This window comes from Carassius gibelio, chromosome B6, assembly GCF_023724105.1.
Source record: "Carassius gibelio isolate Cgi1373 ecotype wild population from Czech Republic chromosome B6, carGib1.2-hapl.c, whole genome shotgun sequence".
NCBI classification, from domain to species: domain Eukaryota; kingdom Metazoa; phylum Chordata; class Actinopteri; order Cypriniformes; family Cyprinidae; genus Carassius; species Carassius gibelio.
This window is the reverse complement of record NC_068401.1, coordinates 1,092,242-1,114,652: the sequence shown is the minus strand read 5'-3', so window position 1 is coordinate 1,114,652 and position 22,411 is coordinate 1,092,242. Positions and strand designations below refer to the sequence as shown.

The following is a 22,411-nucleotide window of genomic DNA, read 5'->3' as shown; positions in this document are numbered from 1 at the left end:
CACCTTTATCAAATGATTAGTTCCTGTTCGATTTTTGTGTTACATAGACACTGTGTGTTGTGTTTTGCAAAAAGTGTTTGAGAATTAGTGTCTGGTTTAGCAGATCTGGCGTGTGCTTCTGCTGTTTGAGTGTCAGCTTTCAGAAACTGTGTGACGAGCAAAGATGTTGTGTGTAAGCAGTAAATATTAAAAATAAAACCTGTAATAAGTAGAATTTTGAAAGGAAGGAAGAAAAAGAAAGACAGAAAGCGTCTGGGCAGCAGCGTGCAAGAGCAGGAAAGCAGCACTGAGTTTCTGCGTCTCTGATTGGTCGAAAGCATCTGAGCAGCCCACCCAAGAAGAGACAGCAGCCCATGGGCATAAATCTGAGTCTGACTCACAGCGCATTTCAAACAATCTGCAGCTCTCTCTCTCTCTCTCTCTCTCTCTCTCTCTCTCGCTGAGCATTATTCACTCCAGTACTAATAAAACTCAACTCCTCTCAGCTCCGGCCAACAATATTATTTTTGTAAAGACTTAATTGGGTATGCCTCTGAGTGAAGGGAACATGTGTGGGCATTCATGTACGTAACGGCGGAAGTAATGCCCTTGGCATGCGTGTGAGGTGACGCAAACTTATGCAATGACGAACACATGAAAGCTGTGTGTAGAGTTGAGCGTGTGCATGCGTGTGCATGTTTGGATTGTTGTCTGCACTGCTGCTAAAACGTAAGTACTGCTGCCAAATTCTCTGGGTAATTCATTTAACTTTCTTTTGATGGTTACTCTGGGTTGCATCTAATTTGTCAAATGCCAAAAATCCGAAGCGCAAGAAACACATCAAAGACACGTGACTACAATGATGCGAGTTCAAAACTCCAGTGTCTCTATGACAACCGAGGGAATAATAAACACGCCCCCTCGCAGCTCTGGACACAAGTGAATCATCACGCACACACACACACACGCACACACACACACACACACAAACTGATAGGAAAGAATAAGCACTAGAGATCACTTTAGTTTCTTCTATACTGTAAAACTTGCCTGAAGTTGTAACTTTTTGCTATTTAATGTTATTGCATTGGACTAAAATCTACTAGCCTTGCTCATACGGTGTTATAACAATCTCCCAATATGTATTTATTTATTGTTTGTTGAAAATTTTCTTATTACATTTGTGCTCCTGGTCACAAGTGACCGGCCTTTTAAAAAATGGCTTATGCTCTCGTTATGATATATTATTACCACATGTTGTTTTCTTTCAATTTTCAGGTTTTGCATTTCTTGTTTGTAACTGACTGGTTACTGAGTTTATGCACTTCAGTTTTTGAGTGATTACTGTCTAAATTAACCACAAATAATGCTCAAAAAGTGAGGTGCGTGCACTCGAATCAACGAGGCCTATGATCAGCTCCAAAAAAAAGGAATGCAAAACCTATGCTAACTGAAAGAAAACAAACAGACAAAGATTGAATACAAGATTTGGTGATAATTTAGCACAATACGAGATTTACAAGGTACTTTAAACTAATAGAGAGCTATTGGAGACTTCAGTCCCAAAAAAGTCATAGTTTTCATATTTAAGTGTTTAGAGTTAATTGATAAAAATGAACGTGGAAAGCAGCTCAGATTATTTGATGAGTTCTGTTTTGAGTTTGAGACATTGTCAAGATCTCTTCCAAATCACTAAAGGAGACACATGTGAGATTAAAGAAACATCTGAGGAGCAAGAAACAGTCAAAGAATTCTTCATTTGCTGTTTCAGAGCAACAAAAACAAAGGATATTAAAAAGTTCTTATTTATGACCTTTGTTTTTTTTTCTTTGGAACATGCCAAACACCAGAAAGTAGAGATATATCCAGAGATGAATTGGACTATTGAAACTTGCTGAACAGGTTTAAAGTGATTCATTTATTCTGAGGCTAAACGTCAAGATGGCATGAAGTGAACAGGGATTGAAGTGAAAGGTAGAATCAGGGGAAATAAGTTGATAAACTGGTCTCGCTGTTTAAATCTCAAACTATTCCTGTCCTGCACTGACACTACGATCACTTTTCTTTGCAGATCAATGATGTGAACATGCCAGCATCTGAAACACTCCTGATTATAATACATGGATAGTCTTCTTCGTCATGGACAATGGATGCTTGTAAAGCTCAGTTTTAGAAACATAATCCAGCCTCTAATTTGAAAGCTACACTGCAATCAAAGCTAAGATCTCGTCTTTCACCGATGCAAAATCCAGCGAGGGAATCAGAGAAATGGTCGTCTGAAAGCCTGTGACTTTAAGGAAAACTGTTTTTGTTTGAAAAAAAACATTCTGTTTCCGAATGACTGAATATCTGCTGTGGAACCAAAAAGGAGATGTTTAACAGAATGTTCATGCTGCTCTTTGTTTCCATTTCTTTAATAGCCACTGGAACATGAACATTGTGATAAATATCTTCCTTTAGGTTTTAGTGCAGAAAGCACACCATAGAGGTTTGAAATGATGACAAAAAGGAAAGAAGGCTTGAAATACAGAATGAAAGCAAGAACGAATGAATGCAAAAATTATTTAAAAAGAGAAAGAGGGAAAGAAAGCATCGAGGAAAAATATAAAAGAGAATGCAAAAAAAAGTAAGAAGTAAGAAGTAAGCCAGAGACAGAAAGTAAGAAAGGTAAAGGGCAGATATAAGTAAAGAATGAAAAAAGCAAGCAAACAAAGAAGATAATAAAATAAAAAAGCAAGAAACAAATTTTAAAAAGACAGAAAGAATGAAAAAAGCAAGAACTCAGAAAACCAAGCAAGAAAGAGGGCAATAAAGACAGAGAGAATGGAAGAAAAACAGAATGAAGGTAAAAAGCAAGAAACAAAAAGCAAGACTTAAGGCAGAAAAGAAAGAAAGGAAGAAAGAAAGAAAGAAAGGCCAATAATGTGAATCCAGCCGACACATGCACTGTAAGACCTGAGAAGACGCGCAGCATCAGTCCTGAGCTTTATTCTGTCTCTCTTGTCCTTCATGAATGAAAGAGGGACAGAAAAGAGGATGGAGGAAAAGCCAGAGGTTGATAAAAGAGGGATGGGGGTATTTAGCGGGTTTTACTCCTTCCTTCTCTGCTTCGGTCTCTGAGCTCCGGCTCTGTGCCGCTCGGGCCCTGACTGGACGGACAGCTGCTATTAAAAGTTGATTGTTTCAGGTTCACGGAGTGTGAAAGGGTGTTATTGGGGTCTGCGATCCCCGTGAGGGTGGTCTTCATGCCACAGAGAGGGAGAGAGGGGGAGGCAAAGGAAAGAGTCACGTGACACGAGTCTTGCAGCGCTGCCCCAAAAAGGAATCTGGCGGAAAAACACACCACTTGTTGCCGCCTGCTTCTGCCTGGATTCTGCCTGGGCCAGCTTTAGTGAACGCCGTCTCTCACACACTTGGATTCACACAGCAAAACACAGCGAGGAACATCCCACCCACAAATACACGCACATTTATTTAGACTAAACTGAGAAACACACACACACACACACACACACACACACTATAGTTGCACAAAGGTGTGGAAGCCCATTTCCATCACAAAACCAAATACTGTAACTTTTTAATCACACAATTCTGACTGAGTTTATATCTTGCCGTTCTGACTCTTTCTAGTAATTCAGAGAGAAAAAAAAACATAGACACAATATTATGAGATGTATACTCAGAATTTGATATTAACTCAGAAATTAGATATACTCAGAATTATGAGATATAATCAGAATTGTTGGATATAAACTCAAAAATGAGAGGTAAACTCAGGATTATGAGATATAATCAGAAGGATCATATAATAACTTATAAATAATTGCAATAAATAAACTTAGAATTATGGGATAATTTAGAATTATGAGATAATTTAGAATTATGAGATAATTTAGAATTATGAGATATTTACTCAGAATTAAGATGTAAAATCAGAATTAAGAGATATAGTCAGATTTATGAGATATTAACTAAGAATGACAAGATTTTAACTCAGAATTGAAAGATATCAACTCTGAATTAAGAGATATAGTCAGAATTATCATATATTAACTCAGAATTGCAATATATTAACTCAAGTTTATGGGATAATTTAGAATTATGAGATATTAAATTGTTAATCTGACCCCCCATTATGGGACTAACTTATAATTGTAACAGTTTCCTACTTCAGTGTGTTACAAACATAACTTTGTTGTCTTTGGAAAGAAGACCCTTTGGGCTTTACTTTTTATCAACCATATTCGATAATACTCAAAAATATTAAAAGTTACAGACACTGAAGTGCCTTGAAATTTTTTTAACACACTTAAATATTTTTGTATTTGATATAAAAATATATGAAATCAGTCCTGGAGCAATCTAGAAAAGTAATGGTTTGAAAGTCACATGTCTCACGAGTTTCTATTTCAAATCTGAAGAAGATATCATGAAAAATGTGATTCCTGCAAATATTTTTATGAGACTATGTCTACACCCCCCCCCCCCCCACCACCAAATATAAAAAATATATTTACCAACTGTATTGAAGGTTTCTACAAACTATTTAGTCATTAATCATTAGGGATGTAACGATATTGACGATATCGCGCTATCGCGGTGGTAAACGTGTCTCGATATCGTCGTGGTTGGGTTACAATATTAAAAGGACAGGTCTCCGCCAAAAAGCAAGAGGAATAAACACAGTCCCGCGGAACAAATCATTGTTAACTACATATACCATGATCCTTTGCGCTGCGTCGTCACAGCAACCGTTGTTAAGCCAATAGGATTGCACGCTGTCCACACAAGCTCACAGCATGGACGACAGCGATACTGGATGAAAACAACAAAACCGAAGTTGAGCTCGTGCCAGCCCCTGCAGCTTTTAAATCAGATGTCTGGAAACATTTTGGTTTCGCCGTGTCAAAAAACGCAAAAGGAGAGAAGGTGGGGGACAGACAATGGACTATGCGCAAGCCCTGCCACAGTAAACTGCGATACAACACAGGAAACACAAGCAACATGAGTCAGTTTGGGGATCACGAATCATTTGAATCAGTTCGGGAGTTCGTAGCGGGTTCGCGAATCATTTGAGTCAGTTCGGGAGTTCAAAGCGGGTTCGCGAATCATTTGAGTCAGTTTGGGGATCGCAAATCATTTGAATCAGTTCGGGAGTTCGGAGCGGGATCACGAATCATTTGAGTCAGTTTGGGAGTTCAAAGCGGGTTCGCGAATCATTTGAGTCAGTTTGGGAGTTCGAAGCGGAAAAGAAAGTTTCTAAAGAAAAACTTGAACATTAGCTAAAGGATAGTTCAGTGTTTTTCTGAAGGCTTTTTGCCAGACTGTTAAGGATTTTTTTTACTGTTTTTTTTTCTTCTCCCTTGCAATGTAGATATTTTGATCTTTCTGATGAAAAACATGAACCTAAGCTAAATGATAGGTCAGTGTTTTAAAAGGCTTTTTGACTGACTATTTTATTTAAGTTTAAGTTATGTTCCTAAATACCAGTTTTAAAAGACTGCTTTTATTTGCCTTGCACATTTAAACCTGACTTAACTTGATCTTTGTTTGCACTTTAATTGAATTCCCTATTGTTTACAATTGTTCTAGTTGCTTCTTAACTTGAACATTGCACAGAAGAATCAGTTATGCAACCAAATATTACAATACAGAATATTGATGTTCCTGACTACAACTTGCACTTTAAAAGCACTATGTGATCAGCGTTTTATGTTGTCATGGATCCATAAATACAACAATAAATTACCTGTTGACTGGCAAAAGCAGAATAAATGGCAGTATTTTTTCGCTATTATCATCACAAACACTATCGTGAGCTATTTAACAATACCGTGAGCTTTTACACAATATCGCAATAAATATCGTACCGTGAGGTCAATATCGAAATTGTATCGTACCGTGAGATTTTGATATCGTTACATCCCTATTAATCATACCACTGCATATTTTTTTTTCAATTATAAAACATTAGACAGAATATAAGTGTTTTATTTGAGCACTAGAAAAATACAATAAGAATATTCTGACGAAGAAAAATAAGAATAATTTGAAAAATTGTAAATTATTTAACTTTGTATGCCAATTACAGAAAATCCTGAGATTGCTAGAAATGCAGCATTTACTATGAATTACGATGCAAATAAGTGCTGAAGTGCTGATGGACACTTAATACAGATGGTAATAACACAAATCTGCCATAAAAGTAAATAATCCTCTCTCTCTATTCATATAGACGTGTTCACTTTGATAGCCGTGATCATACAGTGATACCGAGCTGATTTGGGCTGATTTGCACTCAAACAGATGGTAATCATGCAGATAAATTCACATTCAACATAAAACACACTCTCACATATATAAAAACTGTCGAAAAATAAAAGAAAGAAAGGAAAAGGTGATCGCTGTAAGCTCCGCCTCCATCAGCTGACAGGTGTGTCAGAGCGCGTCACGAGGGAGCGCCAAAATTCAAATAAACTATCTTTCGCCTATCTTTAATTCATTCTTTTTTCCGGTGGATCGTCTCATTCTGTTTGTGACACTGTACGCTGCAAAACCATGCCATGTTTTTACTACCAAGACGCAGTTTCCGACCGTGAGTTATTCCATAACGGACGCAAACAGTTCTGTCTCTGAAGAAATGAAATGTAAACAAAGGAATTATGATCCATATTACAACGTTATTGCTTCGTTGGACTAAACGTGCTTCATGAGATGTCGTTCAGTGGACCCTTACCTTCCTAACTAAACCGGGATTTACAGCTGTGGATGTGTTTGACTCGTTATTACGACGGATCTGGTATGCACAGTGTTTCTAATGTTCATGTTTTTATGTGTACTGCTTACACAAATGTAGCAAATACAGTCTTTATAAGCTTTCCATTGAAAAACAGCGATCTGTCGTCGATGCTTGAGGCTTAGATCTTTATAATGATACATAGTTTGTCAAGATAAAGTTTCATTGAATCTATTCAGAAACACTGACACTTGCGAGTTGAGGGGTGTTGAGGACGCCCGCGTCGGGGTGCTGGCTAATTAACTCAGAACTGAGATGTAAACTCAGAATTATGAGATATATCCAGAAGTAAGAGATATTAACTCAGAATTGCAAGATATAAACTCATAATTAAGAGATATACTCAGAATGATGATATATTAACTCAGAATTGGAATACATAAACTTAGAATTGATATGTAAAAAAGAGTTATGATATATGTCATTTAGAATAATGAGATCATTTAGAATTATGTTATTAACTAAGAATAGCAAGATACAAACTCAGAATTGCAAAATATAATCTCAGAATTGAGATGCAAACTCAGAATTATGAGATATATCCAGAATTATGAGATATAAACTCAGAATTCAAGATATAAACTCAGAATTGAGACGTAAACTCAGAAAAATGAGCTATACTTAACTATGAGATATTAACTCAGAAAGAAATTTTTGAAATGCAAGAAATATAATTTATATTTGCATTTTTTTTTTCTCAGATGTAAACTTTTAAGTTTAAAATTCTGAGTTTATATTGCCCAATTCTCACTAAATTTAAATTATGGGATAAAAGGTCACAATTTTTATTTTTTATTCTGTGGCAGAAACGCTCTTCCATACAGCGGAATGATTAGGGGGACAAACTATGATTTTTTATTTATTTGGATAACTTTATCAAATGATTTAAAATTTGATTAAAAAAATATTAGTCTGCTGTACTTGCATTTCTCATAACAAGCTAACATGGTTAGTGCATGATGCATCTTTTCCATAAAGAATAAATGTAAAAAATCGGAGCAGATACAAAGATGGAGTATGTGCATTTACTGCAAACCGAGCTGCTTCAAGACACTGGATCACGAGCTGCTTTGTGTGCAAATGAACACAGTGCCACGCTTCACTATGAAACACACAGTGTATATATTTAATTAAATCAACAAAAATTCAGTTTCAGTTTTGTTCTGATTATCATGCAGTTCTAGTTGCTCCGAAACACCTTTAAAACTCAAGACATCTCTCATGCATGTGTGAATCTCATTTTCAGGTTATTATAGCAGCAGTGCTACTGAACCTTCATTTGACAAGTTCAGTCTCTGGATCTCCACCCACAGGTTAGCAAAAGGTGACATACATGCATCGCCTCTTTACAGTATATTAGCACTTTGCTGTGTATAATCTCTAACTGTCTGAAAGACAGACTCAGAGGGAGGTTTCAGGCAGGATCTGTGTGAGTGTGAGTATGCTAACGGAAGCCTTTTGGCACTAATGCAGGTCCATCAAACACTAATGAGGTCTGGGGAAAGAGGAAGACACCCTACAGAGTCTTTCTCACCTCCAGACCAGATCCCACATCAACCTGGAGTGGATTTGCAAACAATGACCTCTATGTGCAACCGTGCTAAAAACAAAAACAGCTTTCAGAAAGCCTCTGTGTTGCACATAAAAGCATGACAACTGTATTTATGACCAATAGTGGACAAGATAACTGAATTGTTGACATGTTAGCAAGCCAGACAATTGACAGAAGCCCTAGAGGTCAAAATCTGGTCAGAATTGGGGTTTTTTTAAATAAGCTTTTCCTAATCACATAATGGACTGGTAACTTCTTTTGATTGGTGGTAGATTTTCTTTGATAAAAACAACTTTATGTTAATGTTAAACACAAAATTAAACATGAAGCAGGGCTTTACGGCATTATGACATCATCCCCTCATGACTGATCTACGACAGTGACTCACCTCAGATTTTCACACGGTAATTACACAGATTTGTGAAGATTATATTAGATGTTTGTTTTCCCCCCATTCTAAACTTTCACAGTCTCTCTTTCTCTCTTGATCCAACATAATATGTAGTTTGCATTTAATAACCCATGACCACAAGCAAATGCACAAAACAAACAGGATCATTAAAAATCATATTAATAGAAGTGCAAAAATTCTTTAAGAATGATATGGTTTACTTGGATTATATAGCTTTTTATATAAAGAATTCAGAACTCACAAGAGAAAACGTATGTAGCCTATGTCTTAAAGATACACGTAGTCAGTGTTGTGGTGGGGCTTCAGGTTAGATAGACACATTTGGAAAAGATATTAGGCACTTCAAATATTTCAAGAAACAGCTGTTGAGATGAGGCCTGTAGAAGAACAGACTGACCTCTACACTGAAATTATCACAAACTCTCATATCAGACCACAAAATACATGCAGAAGAGAACCAAATTAAACATATGAGCATGTAAATCAAGATGTTATACCACAGCTTGCTCGCCTCTTTAACAACAGTTTGAGAAACGACTGTGAGACCACCAGGACACTACAGAAAAATTCCCCAGAGAACACCGTCATGCACGCTTCATAGTGTACTAAATTAAATCCAGAAGAACCAATAGAGATGTTAAAACTAATAAAAGTTTGAGCATTTTGCTCTTTAAATGACATATCTCCTCCTGTTTAATAAGCATTAGTTGCTTAAATACTGACGTGTTCATCATTTACTCAAGAGACCCTCAGCTTGAGTGTGTAATAGACACATGTTTGGATTGTTAATCAATACGCAAACATTCCACTTGATTAACACACTCCAGCACACACTCACTAGACAGCACTGAAGATTCTATTCACACTCACACTGACATGATACAAAGTAACATCACATCTGTAAAAGTGCGCATCACGTTCTACACATAAGTCGCACACATCTGTGTAATGTGAAGGAATAGCGCGTTACCTTTGAACAGTCGCTTCTGTCTTCATCAGTCTGTGTGTGGCCTCGCGCTGATCCCGGCGAACTCCACTGTTCCCTGGAAAACCTGCGCGAGCGGAGCTGAAAGCCGAGCGCGTCCCGATGGGGGTTCGAGAATTTCCAATAAAGCCCCTCTTTCTCCTCACACACACACACACACACAGAGAGAGAGAGAAAGATGCAGATATGAACGCACGCTTAACTCTCCTCTTGTGGATTTTATTCTCCGCTTTTAAACTCCGCAGAAGTTTTCTCTAAAGTTGGAATTTAGAAAAGAGATTCCATTTTCGGAGCCGCCGGTCCCCGAGAGCCCAAAGTTGCAGCGCAGCCGGAGAATGCGAGACCTCCCCCTCTCCCTCAGACTCCTGGACCACCCCGAAACAGGAAGTTCACTTTTTGTTTTTCTTGAGGGAAAAAAAGAGAAAGCCCTGCTGGACAGCGTCATTCCTGCAGCATCAGTAACTCCCATAATAATACTGATGATGATAATAATAATAAAACATTTAAAAATAACAAGCACTGATGTGTAATCATAAAAAAATAGAAATGAATTTGGTCTGTTGCTTAGGTTTTTTTTTTCTTCTCAACTCAATAACCACAGGATTGAAACTTTTTCTAGTAAAATACTGCACTGAATTATTATTATCATTTTTATTTATTTTTTTCATTGAATTTACTAATGTTTTTATGGTAAGTGGTTGCAACCAATTTATTTTAGCTATATTTAAAGAAACTAATTTAGTAAGCATTTTTTATTCATTTAAATGTATCTAAAATAAATTGATTGCAACCACTTTTTTATACATTTTTATAAATTAAATGAATCATTTTTTTCAGTGTGTTTTACCCAAAGGTGAAACACCAGACCCGTGGCGCACCGCGAAACCCGGAGCAGAGTGAAGAGATCGGGATCGAGTCTGGATCGGGTTATACTCAGAATTCAAAGCACGAATTCTGAGTATGGGTCACCATAGTTGGCTCTATGCCACGTCATTGCATTGCTTTAATTAGAATTACAAATGTCAATTTTTAATCCATATTTATCTCTCTTTCTTTCATTTTTATATTTTACTATGAAAGCAGCAGCCTATAGGCTGTAGTATACTATAAAATATACATTTCCAGTAAAGCTGAAAATGTCAACATGGTCCTAAAAACTTGCCAGAGGTCCTTCTGACAACATCAGTCGAGAAAATACTAACTGTTCATAACGCTAAAAACGATGTAAAACTAATTATTCTCTGATAATATGGTCCTGTTCTAAATATCATGTTCACAATCATGTAAACTCTAATCCGGTTCTGTCCCGTTTCTGTTATATTATAATTGTAAATAGTTTTTTTTATTTTTTTTTTTTATTTTTTTTATTCATGCTCGATGGCGATGCGGGTATTATAGCTAAAGTTCGCTGTTCTTGAACACTGAATCAAGTTTGTTTGGTTGTCGTTAAAAATCTGCGGCTCATCGCCGACTGATATAAAAGAAGTAATATCGGCCGATTAATCGGAACATCTTCGGTGTGCTTCACGCATTCAGCGTTATTATCATCACATTTCCTGTTGCTCCAGAGTGATCAGTCACGTGACATTTAGACTCGGGTGATTTCTAATCAATCAGGCGATTCGTACTGAAGTGAGTGGTTGCAAACAAACAATGGCAGCAACATGAAGGTTTGGTGTTTTAATTTGAAGCTCTGATGGTTTTTGATGAAATATAAAAATACATGGTTTGAACCCAATGTGGAAAATGCGTCAGTAAGTACCCTCTTCATAAAGTAAGTTACTCTTAAAATGTGTATCATTAAATTATCTGTGCAAAGTGGCATTTTTGCTGAAATTCTCCACAGATCCAGGGTTGTGGATGACACGATCTATGATACAGCAGATTCTGAAGCGATGGTTAGGAGTTTGCTGACAGTAAGCTTCAAATTATTATTTGCATATTATTTTTTATATATTAGGAGATGTTGTGCATTATCAAATTGTTTAAATAACAATTTGTTTAAATTTTTACGTTTATTTAAAGTTTTTAAAACTTGTTATTTTAATGTATTTTTTACTTTAATTTATTTTTAATTTTTTGTGTGCAATTAATTTAATTAATAATTAATTTTATTATTACATTTATTTAGTTATTTTAATTAATTTAATTTATTGTTATTTTGTTTATTTAATGTATTTAATATATATATTTTTAATTTTACTATGCATTTAATTCTTTTAATGTGAATAATTTTCACGACACATAACTTGAATGTTTTAGAGGTTTGGTCTTCATCTCAGTATTGTCTGTGTTGAGGGAACATTGTGAATGAGAGTTGATGTTGTGTGATTGGTTGGTGTTTGCTGGCTTACACTCACACAGATGCTGTCACCATATGCACAGACACTTCAGACTGTCTCTCTCTCTCTCACACACACACACACACACACAGGGTCATTTTATTAGATCAGATCAGATGGGCAGATAATGTTTCTATGAATGAGATATTTTCTTTTTTTGAGTTGTCAGATTGTGAAACTGTCTCTTGTGTTTCATTCTTTTAAGTGCATATCTACTAAAGCCCTCGTGTGAGTCAGTGCACGTGATTTATTCTTACCCACCATTTGAGTCTGTGCTGCTTGAAAGTGTCTAAAAGAAGTGTCCTAAGAAGCTTTCCCCAGAATGCACCTGTTCATTAGTTAAATCAGTCCAATCTAAATCAGGTGGAGGTAAATATCGACCACCTGTGTGAGAATTTACTGTATGAGTTTCGGTTCACAAATAAAAGTTGCAGGTGTTCATTCACATAATCCCCCTCAAGCTCATTGAGAGATTTACAACTCTTTCTGGATTAGCGTGATGGCACACGGTCAGCCGAGCTAAAGATGAATGCTTCCGACCTATTCACAGAGTCAGAGTGAAAAGCAGAAGTTTTGCCCATCACATTCCAAAGCAGCAGCAATGCCAGCGAAATTACACTAATGCATGCTATATACTGAGATAAATACTGTAAAGGGGAAGATGGCAATTAAATTAGGTATGCATGCATGCATAAGGGCAAGTGTATAAATGTATGAATGTCTTTATGCCTAAGGGCAAATTAATATTTGTTAATATTTCATTAATATCTCATTAAATGTATTTTTTATATTTAAATGCATGCATGCATAAGAGCAAGTGTATAAATGTATGCATGCCTAAAGGCAAATTTATATTTTAAGTTTATACGCATGCATAAAGGCAAGTGTACAAATGTATGCATGCATGCATAAAAGTAAGTGCATAATTTATATTTAAATGCATAAGGGCAAGTGTACAAATGTATGCATGCATAAGTGTTAGTGTATATATTTTAAGTATGCATGCATGCATATGGGCAGGTTTATATTTTAAGTATACGTCACCTTTTAGAGTTTTTTTTTTTTTTTTTTTCAAATATTTTTCTGGTAATAAATGATTTTTTTAAAAAGCACAAATATTATGTTCCATAATTTAATTAGTCAATATGTTTTTCTAACAAATTCAGTAGTTATTATTGACCGTCTAATAAGCACACTAATGAGTGTGTACGTTTCTGTATGTTAGGTAGAGAGTGCAACACAACATCTGTTGCTCAGGCCTTCGACATCTGGGCAGTTTTCCCTCGCTCAACGAAATCCATCCAGTCTTTACAGGATTTGTTTTTCCACTGCAGATGGTCCTGTGCACATGTTTCCCTCCCATTGGCTCTGGGTTCGACCCTGCTACCGGCACAACACACATCTTCTGAATAAAAGGACGCTTTCACCCCGTCTGTTCCACCCTGTCTGCACACACACGGCTGAGGAGAGATCAGCACAGAGAGAGCCAGAGATGCATGCACAGGTAAGCACGCATGAGCATGTCTGTACAGTATATATGGACACTTTGTTATTTTTTTTGTTTGTTTGCTATTACTTACATTATTCCTCTTAAATTGGAGCAGAAAGTCTAAAAATCAAGTTATATCATTAAATGTTGCATGCACTGCAAAAATGAAGATCTTTGTCTGGCAGTGTGGTCTAAAGTTACAATAAAAGTTATTTTTATATTGTAATTAAGCTAAAAAAGTAACAAGTTAACTGATGAAGGTAAGAATAAATTACATAAATGATCTTCTCTGCTGAATAAAGCTGTGTCAGATTGCGCTGTTCTTCTGAGTTTTTTTTTTATTTTTTTATCTATTTTTTGTATCTAGATGAGGGTGTTTCTGTGCGAGTTCATATAAAGAGCTCATATAGGGGAAAGTCTGTCCCTCGCTTTAGTTTCATACGGATTACATAATCAGATAATATTCAGTTTTGATTTGAATTTGTTCATTTAAAAGTAGACACAAGTTTTTTTTATAGACATATTTGTCTCTGTGTCAAATATTCGCTGAGTTTGTGACGTGTAGAAAGTTGCTCATGGAGATGATACAGCAGAAAGCAGTTTTGTTTATTTTACAAAAGCACAATGTTTTGTTGTTATTGTCAGTGAACACAAATAAAAGTAGGCCCTTTTAGATTCAACTGATTTTAGTCTTATCTGCATTTAAGGTTTATCTGTGAATCAGGAAAAAGTGAATGCGCCAGCATGCAGAGGGTTAAAGATGCTGCATTTAATTTTATCTTTAGATGGTGAATCTAGATTTCAAATTCAATATTGATTTTAGAACTGTTGAAATTTTTTCACTTTATGTAACGCAAGTTTTTTTATATGTAACTTTAATTAAATGACCTAAAAATGAGCCTTAATCCCTTACTTTACTTTTTCAGTAGGTAAGTAATTTACACACAGCACTGCTTTTAAATACTTCGAAATGTGTGCATTGTTCAGAAGTTCATTAGAAGTAGAAGACAATGAAGTGGAGTTTCTTTAGAGCAGATTAACTGGTTCTGTCAGTGATTCCTGTGAAATCGGAGTAATTTTGTGCATTTGAGATTTATTCAGCTACAGCAAAAACAATTTGTCACCTTCACCTTCATTTTTCAGGATCATCTTCGCCTCAAGTTTCCTCCACAAGAGGTCAGTGCTGTTCAACAATACCAACACATTCAGTTGGTTTACAGTGTGCCAGGCATTAATGATGCTGAATATGTGTACAATCACACAGGTAATGGACTGTAGAATCCAGAAGTATAAATTCGTAAGTCTCATACCTTTCTTTCTTTCTTTCTTTCTAGTAATGATTAAAAACTATTTATAAACTGCACAGTGGCACACACACAATCTATTGAGGTTTTTGCCTGATCCGCTACCATTTTGGTTTACTAATATAATATGGAACATTTGACTCCTGCATAAAATGGATAATGGTTTTCCCTGAACATGTTTGGCTTAGTATACAACTTGATGATGATGTTATTAAAAAAGATATGATTATAATTAAATAGATTTGTCATCTCAAATAATATAATAAAACTGAACCTGTCTGAACAGACCTGGGATATAATCAACTTTAAAATTAAAATAATTATATTGTGTATAAATTATGAATTATGAATATATTATTATATATATAGACACACACACACACACAGTTTCATGAAAAATTTTTTTTTTTATATAATGCTGTTTTATTAATCCATAATAATAATAATAATTATGCAACATTAGAATTTGTTTCTTTATTTTATTTTATTTTAACCTGGACATGTTTTTTGGGATTTACTCTTATGTATTGGGGAGAAACATTGATAGTATGAATGAAACTAAGGCTTTCCTCTTGACCTACTAATACAGACACACTTTCTTCTCTGTGAGTTGAAAGTGTCTCTCGCTGTGGCTTAAGAAGGCGGTCACAAGAATTAGGTCTGCTCAGGAAATTAAGAGAGTGCTTGTGGCTTTGAGCCAGTGAGTGTTTAGAGAGAATGAAAAGACAGGTGACATTAATTCCCTGACCTGTACTGATGCTAGCTTACTCCAGATAAACTACCACACTCTGCTCTTATAATGATTCAGATGCTAACAGTTTATATCACAGTAGAGAAACCGCTTATCCTCAGTAGTGACTTACTTTTTAAATTGAACAGTAAAATATTCAAGAGTATGACCTCTTACTGCAGATATAACACCTTTAAGACAATAATCTTAATTTAAGAAATGACACATTTATTAACTTTTTCTAAATTACTGTAGAATTTCACCATGTTTCCAAAAGGCATTGCTGGGTAGATTACTTACATATTGTTGTCTGTAACTGATTCCAAATTACATGGAAAATTACATTTTAAGGTAAATAATCAGATTACTTTTAGATTACTTTGGACCTAACTCGGTTATTACGTTTATTTATATAAGATAACAGTGAACCACATTGATAGAGAAATTCAAAAAGAAGAAAAATTGTCAACAACATCAAGTGCATTAAACATTACATTAACCACTGAGTGATAATTCAAATAAAAACTAAATGTGTTGATCAGTAGTTGATGCAAAACTATTTTAGTAAATCCAGTGGTCAAATGATGGCACTTGTGACTTTCTCAATGTGTTTAAACGGTAGGCATTTTAGAGTTTACATGACCAGTTTACATGTGACCCATAGGGGGCTCTGTTTTTGTCTCGGGGTCAGCTGACTAATTTAAGTCGAGCTACGAACTAAACATTGGCTATTGAATAGGTTTGCATCTTGAAAACATCCTGCACCATTTTCATCAATACAATTATTCAAAGATACTGTAAAAATGACCAGAACCAGAAGGTTTGGATTGAGCCCGATCTCAAGCCAATTGAATCTCTAGTCATTTGTAAAGTAAGTCTTCAAGATGTTTCCTTGGTGAGAGGTTTTCTGTCAATCCATATATGAACATGCTTCTGTTTTGTTGAAATAAGATTTGAGCACTGCTAATAAACCATTCCCACAAACGCTTGGCTGGACAAAGAGATGGGCCTGGAGCCAGACAGAAGATCCAAACCACACAAAAGTTTCATCACTGATGTATGAGGCTAGAACATTTTCCTTATGTTGCATAAGCAATGTTTGCAATTGAATAATTTTGAACTGGAAGCCTAGAAGACAGCCATGCACTTTCTGTGTTTGCGGTAGTTTCGCTTCACCACCTCTGGGGTCTTTTGGCAAAGATTGAGTCGTGGGATGTTGCATGCAAAACCCCAATACAGTTTGAATGAGGTCAGGCAGTGGCACATTCAAAGTCCTCTTATCACAGCCTTCTACCTTTTTTTCCCAACCATTTTGGTAAATATTGTCGAGGGAGTTGGCCGCTGGCAGCCTATCACCCTGCAGCTTTCGACTGGTAACCCATTGAGGCTAAGCAGGGTTAGGATGTGAGACCTCTTGGAGAAAACGGTTTGTGTCAATCCAAGTAGCCAAGAATGATGCCATACACCTCTGGATCCGATTGTGACTGATCCTGGTGGAAGTTTGTGAATTGACAAACTTTATTCTGGTGGAAGAAGACCACCTTGGATCAAATCTGTGTTCAATAAGATCAGTGGTTTGAAGGTCCTTTAGATTGAGCCTGATGTCTTAGTTTGACTCTTAGAGTTACTAGATGCACTATCTTTGGTACCGGAATAAGTCTTCCAATGCATGGAGACTTCTTTTAATGTAAAGACAAAAAACAGCTGATGATAAAGTCCACCAAGACAGTTGGTGCACTAACCTCGACCCAGCCTTTTTGTTGCCAGTAATGCTCCTCATTCTATCTCCTCCTTGTTTTATTGCAATTGAATTGCACGGGTAGAAATACATAAATCCCAGTGACCAAGATTTTGGATTGGATTTGTTCCCACAGCTTTCACTCTCTATCACTATATTCTCTTGTAGAGATGGTCCTCCTGATGTGGCTTGGGCTTGGGATCAAGGATCCATCCTTGACGGGTTTCAAACAATCTTTCATCATTTAGCTGCATCACTCGCCAGACTAAACCTACAATAAAGATTAGGTAAGAACACCAAAGTATTGATTATTGCCTCATTTACTTGCATGTGCCAGGGACCTTCGTTTTTTGATTAGCTCAATGTCCAAGGTTCCCAATCTGACATTCCCTCTAGATCCTTACCCTACTTGGAGGACTGATTCAATTCCCACTCGGGATGATGCGAGAAACTTTCCACACTCAAGTTCTGTTTCGGGTTTAAGGAACTCTTCATCAAACCCAGGAATTAATGCTAATGGCTGTAGATGACTTTATTGCTTACAGTTGGCACAAAGAGTCGACAGTCTCCTACGAGTTCTAGGAGTCCAGAATCCACTAGATCCACAAGTTGAGCGGTGTATGTACACTCTCTGGCTTCTTCGTCTTATCTTCCTCCAGTGTTCAACCTTCGGTCAAAGTAGCTCTTTGGTAATTTGAGGACTCAAGATGTGTTGCAAGCAAAGAAACCAAGAATTAAGCTGCACCAGAATTCGAACTCCATTGAGAAAGAAACCCTTTCAAATTCTGACATCGAACACGTGGTTTGCTGTGGTTGGTTGTTATTCTGGGGTTTCTTCGTTCATGTTTGGACCGACAGTGATGTCATTACCACAGCTACAGTCTTCTTGTGGGGGTGTTAGTGCATCACAATTGGAGGTAGTTTATGAATCCGATCTTCAGACGTGCAATCTTTCATTTACAAATAGAGACCTGTAAGCATTAAACCTCACCACACCAATCCACAAAACACCTAATAAAGTTGGTAAAATGTGTATTAATGTCAATGCATGTTAAAAAATAATGCATCTATTGTCTGATGAATGTGTGATAGTGTGATAGTGTGATAGTGTATTCTTTTAAAGGATTCTCTAATGCAAACACATTTGTGTGGGTAAAAATTAGGGCCCTGTAGAATGTAGAAGTCTGCTAGTTTGAACCCTGCGAAGAATGAACTATGACCCCTTGAGAAAAGACTTCCTGCAGGTTCGTCCTAGGCGACTATATCGGTACTAAGTGTGTACTATAGGTTACATCGGGGGGGAATGTCTGCTGAATGAATGTGTTTTCATTTAACTGCAATGTAGCAATTCAGATTAAGTTACATTCACAATCTCTGATAAATCCCCAGGCGCCACCTGCTGTCTGTTTAAGGAATGATTACATGGAAAGATCAAACTTCCAGTTTTTTTTTTCTGCAAAACTAAACCATTTTAAAAAATCAGTGCTAATCTATCGTCTAGTCTTTATTTATTTTTCTCAGAGTTGCATGTTGGGGCAAGAATGCTGTTCAGTCAGAATTTTTACAAGCAAAGCCTTGGTCGTACGTCAGAGAATGTAGATTTGTCTGAGAAACCCATACGTATAAAACAGTCCCGGAATACAAAAACATATCCGATATCTGTGTTTGTGCTGAATAGCTATAAGTTTAATTGGTTACCTATCTTCCTTAACCCTGCGTGAAAGTCATATACTGTACTGTTTAGATCCAAAATTCAATCATATAAAACTATTTTAGTGGTAGAGAAGTGAGTTGCCTTTGATAATCTTCAAATGCTTCTTTGTACCAACCTAGTCCAAATCATCCTCTCGAAGGGTTTTTAACTGAGAGTTATAAGTTCTTTACTATTACCTCACTTTCACTATTACATTACCTCGAGTCGTATCTAACCCTGCCAGAAACCATCCATATCAGAGTAATGGTCAAAGTGCACCGTAATGATTACATTCACATTTATGCATTTGCCAGGATTGGTAGGAATTAAACCCATTGGTGTTGCAAGTACCATGCTTTACTGTTTGAGCTAACAAGATGCATAATCCGTGTCTTTAGTCACTCAGGCTTGTATTTGAAAGTTACAAAATAGCCTATATCTTAAAGATGCAGTTTTTCCACATTCGTTGTAATGTTAAAGTTAATGAACTGTACTACAGTACATTACTAAAGCAAGTAAGCAGAGTTTATCTAGATGGTATATGAACATGCACATGTATCTAAGAGGTGAAGTCCAATCCCTAAATCTCCTGGGGACCCACTGTCCTGCAAAATGTATTTCCAACCTGGTTCAAGACCCATGCCATTGATTTCTAAGCAATCCTGAAGTCCAGAGTTAGCTAGTTCAGGTGTGTTGGATTAGGATTGGAGTCAAACTAATAGGTTTTGATATGTTCCTCTTGTGGCAGAAAAGGGAATTACATCAAATAGTTACTGGAGATTTTCCCTATTATTGAAACGGTTCCACCTAGTGGAAACTCTCATGCAGTGACAGAGGCAGGATCCTCTGTTTATTATGGAAAAATCAGTGTTAATTTATCATCAGAACACTGACAATTTGCTAAGCCCTGCCTTAAAAACCGTCCTAACCAAACAACCTTAAGCATCTGTTGCTTTCCACTATGTCCTCAGACAAGCACACTTTACTGAAAAACACCAAAATGCCCGATGCCTTTTAATGATGTGTTCTCTGAAGCTTGCAACTGTAACCAAAGCAAAGGCTAATTTTATCTAGAATTTAAGATACATTTCATAAATCTAAAGTGAGTTTTCTAGACTTGTTCATTTCATTGTTCACCCACGGATGAAACTCGTGGAATAATAATAATGACTTTATTTATTTTCTACAAAAGGAAATATTATGAATATATATATATATATATATATATATATATATATATATATATATATTGTCCACGAATAAGCTCATCATTGTTGTTTTGTTTCCAACATTCTTCAAAATATCTTCTTTTATGCTTCACAGAAGAAAGAAAGTCATACAGGTTTGGAATGATGATGAGTGTGAGTAAATGATGACTGATTGATTTTTTGGATGAACTATCCCTTTACATAACTGTGCTGTCATCCTTTGACCTTCCTTTGAAGTTTTTACATATTTTGCAACTTGCAACGTGTGTGTGTGTTCACTGCTCTGTGTGTGTGCACTTCAGATGGGTTAAATGCAGAGAACAAATTCTGAGTATGGGTCACCATACTCGGCTGTATGTCACGTCACTTTTGTATTATGCTTTGATTATTTTTGTGCCCAATTGTCCTAAAAATATTAAATGAATCCTAGAGTTCTGCTTTTCTTCCAGCTGCATAAATTATTATTAATATTAAAAATATTTATTTATTTATTTTTATTTTTGCTGTTACCCTTGTACCAAATAGCAAACCTCAGACTTGGACAATTAAAAAAAACTTTTGACCGATTTCAAATATTTCTTTACTGGCATTTTTTTGCGTTGTTGTTTTACAGTTGCACAACCAGCTTTCTGTTAATAATCATTTTTACTGAATCTAACTCTATTCTTATTTTCTTAGACATTAGCACAAAAAACTTTTGTTTTTGGTGTTTCTGGCCATGTTTAAAACTGGTTTGGACCTTACTTGGCTGGACACAGATGGTTTGTTGCTAAGGTCTGATATTAGACCAGTTTCTACTGGTGTCCCTCAGGGCTCGATTGTAGGACCTTTACTTTTTAGTCTTTATTTCCGACTTCCCTTGATATTAAGTATCATTACTATGCTGATGACAAACAAATTGATTTTCTGTGCAAACATGGTCAAAGTGAAGCTATCTCATTTTAGATTAAATTATTATTTTAGATAATATCATGGATGGCTAACAGTTTTCTTTAAGTAATCATTGAGTGATCTGTCATTCCTCATTGGGATTTAATCTCTCTATTGACGAAATGTAGTCAAAACAGTTTTTTACATCATAGAAATAGTGTAAAATTGTATCCTAAGATATTCTTCTCAGGGGCATTAAGAATAATTAAATATTCAGTTCAGATCATTTGTTGTACGGTTGCAAACAGGTGCAAAATGCATTGTAAATTTTCAGACTTATTCCAGAGTCTTTAGAAACTTTCCAGGATTTTTTGGAATAATTAAAAAAAAAATTGTAACCCTAATTTGCAGTTCATCCAAAATTCTGCAACTAAAATTTTAACCAAGACCAGATCAAGTGATCATATCACTCCCATGGCTGAATAAATATATTACTTTCTTTAAAAACGCACTGACCCCAAACTTTTGAACAGAAGTTTATCTATTAGTAATTGATGTATTGTGAGGTTCTTTGCACCTGCAGTGCATGCATTTGTGAGTTTTTGAAACTAGAACGTTTCAAATCTTTTGTAGATCCATTTCTGGTAGAATGCAGTGAGAGCAGGGTTACATCAACTAGTCAGTGTTAGTTAATTTGTAGGCAATCTCAAATACATGTTGGATGCTGGCTCATTCAGATTTGTTGATGTTGGAAGGTTATTAATGTTTTAGTATTTGCAGTTCATTGTGCACAGATAAAAACCATTTTACCCCGTATTCATGGAATTCCTTGAAAATGACATTTATTTGTAAATGTGAGGTGGCAGGTTTTCTGTCCTGGTTAACCTGTATAACGTGAGTGTGCAATTCCTGGTTGTGTTTGCATCATTCTTTCACTAGCTGTGTCATGAATATTGCACTATGCTGCGTTCTCTTGTAATGTTTTTGGGTCACTGTTCTGTGCATTATAACCTGTAATGTTTTATCTAGTGATTGCCAGTCACTGTCACTCATGAGAGGAGCTTGTTGTGCTCTAAATGTGATGTAACTGAGCAGATATTTCAGGTAATGGGGTCTACAGTAATTGGATCAACCCATGGATTTACAAGTTATTTGAAGTGACTGACGCACTGCATTGTGGGAATGCACACATGCACATAAACATTTTGCATGTGACCTCTTGATTTTTATTTCCTGTATACAGTTGTCTGAACATCATTTCATCAGATCAGTTGTCTGTTTTCCTCAATTTTACAACATAGGAACCACAT

General features: G+C 36.1%; 1 protein-coding gene across 2 annotated transcripts in view; it reads right to left on the bottom strand.

Moving 5' to 3' along the window:
• Positions 1 to 10,089, bottom strand: part of LOC127960060 (zinc finger protein GLI1) — a 45,798-nt gene extending 35,709 nt beyond the window's left edge. For both annotated transcript variants that reach the window (XM_052559601.1, XM_052559600.1), the window contains exon 1: positions 9,713 to 10,089. In XM_052559601.1, the coding sequence (XP_052415561.1) occupies positions 9,713 to 9,738 (26 nt within the window). In that variant the 5' untranslated portion in view covers positions 9,739 to 10,089. The remainder of the gene's footprint in view (positions 1 to 9,712) is intronic.
• Positions 10,090 to 22,411: the final 12,322 nt, after the last annotated feature.